Below are 2,275 nucleotides of genomic sequence, written 5' to 3' on the forward strand. Positions count from 1 at the left end.
GTATGTATAAATATATATAATACAACCTTCTTCGTAAATTTGTCAGTCTTGATTTCAATAAATGAAGCAGTGATCGCTTTGAAATATGATTGCTTCGTGCTGAACGTGACACGACCGGATCCTATCGGATATTTATACTTGTCCGTGTCGATACCTAAAATAGCATATTATTGTTAACTTTTAAGTAACAAATTTAAAGCAATCATGCAAATAGAAGTAGTTACGCGAATGGTGAAAATTACCTGCATAAATGACTCCATGAAAAAGATCATCCATGACTTTCGCTAATCCTACGGCCGTTAGCGTTCCATGTAACGCTCCGACAAACACAGTTTTATGTACATCGAGTCTTTGCGATGAAGATTTGACGTAATTGCTATTCTCTAAGATCCACGGAATCACTTGTACCTGAAAAGTTAATACAATTAAGAGTAAAAATTACGACAATCCAGTCTTGATAATGCTTTCAAGTATACGTGCAACGTTAACATACATCTTTCGGTTTTGAACGCTTTGATATAATTTTGTAGTACCATCTCTTGCCGTTGGTGATATCATGAGTGCAACAGGATAACATTGCCCTGACCTGAGAAATACATAATTGATATAAGTTTCGTAAGCTGAATGCGCTAAATATGAATCAAGGATTGAACAAACTTAACTATACGATCTAGTACCTGTTTCTCTGACTCGAATATGATATACGCGTATCCTTTTGGCTGAGCAGACGGCGCTTTCGGTGGCCATTCAACACGAACCGATCCAAATTGTTTGAACGTCGAAATCAGAATCGCTTCTGTAACATCCCATGGTACACCACCCAGAAATACCTTAGGGGAATAAGCGACTGGCTCGTCGGTGCTTTGTGGAAGAAAACCGCTCCATGTGCACGTCGGATAACAATGTGCTGAGAAATAAGTAAGTCAGAATATATCGCACGCAAATCCTTTGAAAATTATCTCAATACCATGAGGGATCAACGTGCAATTAATATTTTAACGCAAGTGAAAGCCACTCTAAGTCCTTGAGGACTTAACAATTATTTTTTCTGTAGACTTATCTTGTAGATTTTTGATTGTAGATGTCAATACGTACCAGCGGCATTTCGATGGGAACGCGCTACCCGATCGAGCGAGACCGGTTGAGCCAACCTACGTGTGGTACTACCAAGACCGGAACAGCAATTTTTCTCATAATTCAAGAGAGAATTCAGAAAATTGCTGCGAGTCTGCCCGAGTCCATGATGGTGTTGATAATAATGCGGATTTGTTGGATTCTGCTGTAACGATGACAAATACTTTTTCACAGCCATACGCTCGAACGCCGTCCGATTGCTCGGGCACGCGTTCGCCTTCCCCGATATTATGGAGTCCAGGGATTGAGGAAAGCAAGAATTCGACGAGGAATTCAGCGACAAACAGTTCTGCGAATAAGTATTTTCGGTAACATTAGAAACGACGCGTGACGCGCTAGCTCAGGTAACAAAGGAAGAAAGTAAAGAGAGAACATTTTCGTGGGAAAGAGCAACACCTACCATTATTATGTCGGACAAGGAACCGTCTGCGCTACCAACACCGCTTGTTTCCGAGTCGGCCGGTGAATTGGAACGCGAGCCGTTGCATCCCAAAAGATGAGAGAATTCCAATGTAGGGCTGCCGCAATCGCTGTACAGTACCGAGAATCGTTACTCGTAGTCGAGAAATGTTGCGAGTCGCGCGCATTTGCACTGCACCGCGTATATTTATATGTAAAACGTATTCAAAATGTTCTCCACTGAGAAATATTTTTTTTTTCTTTTTAATTTACAACTCAGAATACATTTCTCAAGTATTTTTGCGATGCATTGTTGCTATTTCACGGTTTCTCACTTTACCTGTACGGCGTGGAGCAACCTCGTATCGGGCGACCGTAGTATGATGAATCAGTGGACGATGACGAAGTACTGGGATATTGGAACGACGGTCGGCTAGTGGGCGAAGATGGTGTGTTTGTACAGTTACTGGCAGTAGACGAATAGCTGTAGGGATCTGACGTGAAGCTGCAAGGTGTGCTAGGGCTGCCAGGAGCGGTCGCCGAATTCGGTGAGCTTGGTGTATCCAGATTCGAGGAATTTGAATAGAAACCATGATTGCGATGACACTACAAGACACACATGATCAATTAAGAGAAACGAAATTCACAGTGTCGAGCTTTGAGATAGATAGATAGATTTATTTCTAAAGAGAGAGAGAGAGAGAGAGAGAGAGAGAGAGAGAGAGAGAGAGAGAGAGAGAGA

At 42.0% G+C, this 2,275-nt stretch overlaps 1 protein-coding gene across 5 annotated transcripts in view; it reads right to left on the bottom strand.

The window, feature by feature from the left end:
- Nucleotides 1-2,275, bottom strand: part of LOC116851241 (cytoplasmic polyadenylation element-binding protein 1) — a 9,057-nt gene that overhangs the window by 1,871 nt on the left and 4,911 nt on the right. For 3 of the 5 annotated variants that reach the window (XM_032830485.1, XM_032830488.1, XM_032830486.1), the window contains exons 4-10: nucleotides 1,874-2,139; nucleotides 1,535-1,664; nucleotides 1,096-1,423; nucleotides 678-907; nucleotides 494-586; nucleotides 243-408; nucleotides 27-154 (exon numbers count right to left, since the gene is read on the bottom strand). In XM_032830485.1, the coding sequence (XP_032686376.1) occupies nucleotides 27-154; nucleotides 243-408; nucleotides 494-586; nucleotides 678-907; nucleotides 1,096-1,423; nucleotides 1,535-1,664; nucleotides 1,874-2,139 (1,341 nt within the window). The remainder of the gene's footprint in view (nucleotides 1-26; nucleotides 155-242; nucleotides 409-493; nucleotides 587-677; nucleotides 908-1,095; nucleotides 1,424-1,534; nucleotides 1,665-1,873; nucleotides 2,140-2,275) is intronic. The other 2 variants (XM_032830490.1, XM_032830489.1) reach the window with 2 other exon arrangements.

The sequence above is a fragment of the Odontomachus brunneus genome, unplaced genomic scaffold (genome assembly GCF_010583005.1).
Source record: "Odontomachus brunneus isolate Ranch 3 - 2012 unplaced genomic scaffold, Obru_v1 Obru_scaffold_169, whole genome shotgun sequence".
NCBI lineage: Eukaryota > Metazoa > Arthropoda > Insecta > Hymenoptera > Formicidae > Odontomachus > Odontomachus brunneus.